Below are 3387 nucleotides of genomic sequence, written 5' to 3' on the forward strand. Positions count from 1 at the left end.
TCATACCACAGGAGAACAGATGGTTGAGGGACGTACAGAAATGAAAGAAAAAGGGTAGTAGCATGGCATGCGCGCCAGGCCTATGCTGATCTTCAATGTGACATATTTTTCCTAATACATTTTTCGCATCTTGTTTTGCAGTAAGTAGTATGTTTGCCAGGGCACCATCCACCAGTTAAGATACTATCGTTACAACTCCTTTTGTCTAAACATACACATACTAGTCAGACCTATTCTATACATATTCTTCTCTGTCATCATACACCTTTTGGTTTGGGTAAAAGAGACTCTTTAGCTATGGTAAGCAGCTTTCTAAAAGAAGGGCACTCGAAAATCATACCATTGTTCTCTAGTGTTAGGTAGTTGCCATAGCCTCTTTCCGATGTTTTTACATTATCTTGGGGTATATGTCTTTTATGCTCGAGGATACATTCAGGTATTTCTCTTCTGCTTATCCATTCAAAATTTCCATAGTGTATATATATATATATATATATATATATATATATATATATATATATATATATATATATGAAAGATTTATTTCAAGTTTCATTCTGCTCTTAAAATAGTTAATTCTTATCGTTTATTACTTCTCTTTCAGCTTGAATATATCCTCATTTTCTTTCCTCACTTGGCTATTTTCCTTGTTGGAGCCCTTGGGCTTATAGCACTTTGCTTTCCCAAATAGGGTTATAGCTTAGCAAGTAAAACTAATAAAAATAATAGTAATAACAATAATAATAATAATAATAATAATAATAATAATAATAATAATAATAATAATAATAATAATAATAATAATAATAATAAGACTCCTTGAATGTATGGTTAAATGTATTTCAACTACGCTATAAGGGACTTGAAAACGTTCAGTACCAAAGATAAAGAAAAGAAAAGAAATTAATATATATATTTATATATATAAATATAAATATATATAAATATATGTGTATTTACACACACACACACACACACACACATATATATATATATATATATATATATATATATATATATATATATATATATATATATATATATATATATATATAACAAGAAATGTATTTGTATCTAGTCCACTACAAGAAAAATATCTCAGGCCTTTCATTTCATGTAGGGAAATTGTGGCTTTTTTATTACCACATATGTATTGGTGATGAAGTGATTTTATTATGTGATCGTTCACATCCAATAAACATATTGTGGGTGGTCCTGAATAGTTTAAATAGTGGTCATTACATAATTATTTATGATTCACAATCTTTGCTATTAAGTAGTCTCTCTCTCTCTCTCTCTCTCTCTCTCTCTCTCTCTCTCTCTCTCTCTCTCATAAACAAAAATACAAACACAAGTAAACTAGAGCTATAGCTTACAGAGAATACAAAGGAAGTGTAAGTGATCAGAAAAAAAAATCTATATTAGTGGTACAAAAATTTGAGATAGACTGGGATCAATGGGATGCTTCAAGTATCAGACGATCAAGGAACGTTTCATATTCAAATTAGCAAATAATTTAAAGCTAGGTCTTATCCAGTTCCGTAAAATACAGATTAATGCCAGTCTGACACTTGCATGACTTTTGGCCACCAATTTGTCATTGCAGGTCTTGTCATTTTGGGTCACGAACTGGAAGGCTCCCCCACCGTTCAAAGCTAGTTCACGCATAGTTTATGATGAGTTCGCGACGAGTTAACAAATAGTTCACGAATGTGTGCCCAATAGTATCCATATTGACACGAACTGGCACGACGAATTCACGCATAGTTTGCACATAGTTTACGCATAGTTTGCGCATAGTTTGAACACTTCTTGCATTGGCATGACGAGTTTGCGCGATTTGGACGGTGTTGTGCCGACTTGGGCACGCTATATAAAAATGGGCCGTCCACAATCCTTGGTCACTTTTATTTTTGGATTGGCTGTGGAAGAGACAACTTGCTCAATGCCAGAGAAACAATCATTGCAGAGAATGGAAGATGCCTATATCTGGCAGCTGCTCTAGCCATTGTTGAAGAGCAGCAGAAAAGGCTGGAAGAGGCAAAAGAGCAAGAATAGGCAACCCCACCTCGAAGAAAGACACAAAGGAAAGTGTGGGTCAGGGAATGGTTGACCAGAAGGTACGAGTTTGGACAGTATGACCGTCTAGTGACTGAACTCCACAAGGAAGATCAAAGGGGCTACAAAAATTACCTCAAAATCACAACTGACCTTTTCCAAGAGATGGTTGAGAAGTTAACCCCTCCCCTCCAGAAGCAGTCAACCTTCACGAGTGAACCGCTTCAAGATGAACTCAATGTGGCTGGCACCCTATGCCTTTTAGCCACTGGAAATTCCTTTCCAAGTCTGCAGTACAGCTTCAGGGTTAAAGCAAGTACCATCTGCAAGTTCATACCCGAGGTGTGTAAAGCCATCATCCTGGTCTACAAGGACAAAGTGCTGCGCTTCCCAAAAACTGAAGAGGAGGAGAAGGAAGCTGCTGGCATGTTCAGCTCCAGATGGAACTACCACAACTGTCTGGGGGCTGTTGACAGCAAGCACTTCGCCATGAAGAATACGCCCAACGCTGGCTCTCATTACTACAGCTACAAGGGCTTCCACAGCATTGTACTGAAGGCAGTGGCTGATGATACTTACAAGTTCCTCTATGTGGATGTTGTGGCAGAGGGTGATGGGTCGGATGGAGGAACATGGAATTACTGGTCCCTGCATGATGCTGTAGGGATGACGGCTTTGCTCTCCAAACCTGAATGATGAAACCATTCTCCCATCAGTCACAGGTCCTAAAAGAAAGCATATACAGCTAGAAGTAGTCTCCTGCCCGACTTGTCATGGAAAATACCTTTCTCGAAGGTTCCATCGTATCTTGACGACGATGCATCAGCACCCCAGCCCCATCAATCTGATCACCATGTGTGCCTGTGTCCTGCACAACCTCATCGCCATCATATACCCACACGCAATTTCAGAAGTGGACCGTGAAAATCCGGACACACATGATCTTGTCCTAGGTGGATGGAGGACTGACCGACACCTTCAGGGGCTGCGGCCTCAAACCGGTCATCATACCCAGAAGGATGCAAAGGATCAGCGAGACTACCTGTCACATTACTACATGTCCCCTGATGGTGCTGTCCCTTTGCATGAAAGAATGGTAGTAACTCCATGAGCTGCATCCAAAGTTGTTCCATTTTTCAAATAAAAGAAACACTAATTTTTTGCTTTTTTTATTGCTCTTAAATTTTTGGTTTCTTTTTCGTTTATTTATTTTTTCTCTTTTCATGTTCGTTTTTTCTTTAATTTTATTTTAAGTTTGAAGACAAAAGCAAGTATTTTGAAATACGATAATAATTTATTATTCTGAAAACAGCAAACAACAAATATGTA

At 37.7% G+C, this 3387-nt stretch overlaps 1 protein-coding gene across 1 annotated transcript; it reads left to right on the plus strand.

Annotated features, from left to right (window-relative positions):
* The first annotated feature begins 2223 nt into the window (after positions 1-2223).
* Positions 2224-2754, plus strand: LOC137647954 (uncharacterized). Its single transcript, XM_068380901.1, has one exon. It carries the CDS (start codon positions 2224-2226, stop codon positions 2752-2754), a length of 531 nt encoding a protein of 176 aa, XP_068237002.1.
* The last annotated feature ends 633 nt before the right edge of the window (positions 2755-3387 follow it).

Source organism: Palaemon carinicauda, chromosome 10 (assembly GCF_036898095.1).
Source record: "Palaemon carinicauda isolate YSFRI2023 chromosome 10, ASM3689809v2, whole genome shotgun sequence".
Lineage (NCBI taxonomy): Eukaryota > Metazoa > Arthropoda > Malacostraca > Decapoda > Palaemonidae > Palaemon > Palaemon carinicauda.

Excerpts from the sequence above, each read along its gene's own strand:
- LOC137647954 (XM_068380901.1), top strand. The coding sequence starts at position 2,224 with ATGGTTGAGAAGTTAACCCCTCCCCTCCAGAAGCAGTCAACCTTCACG.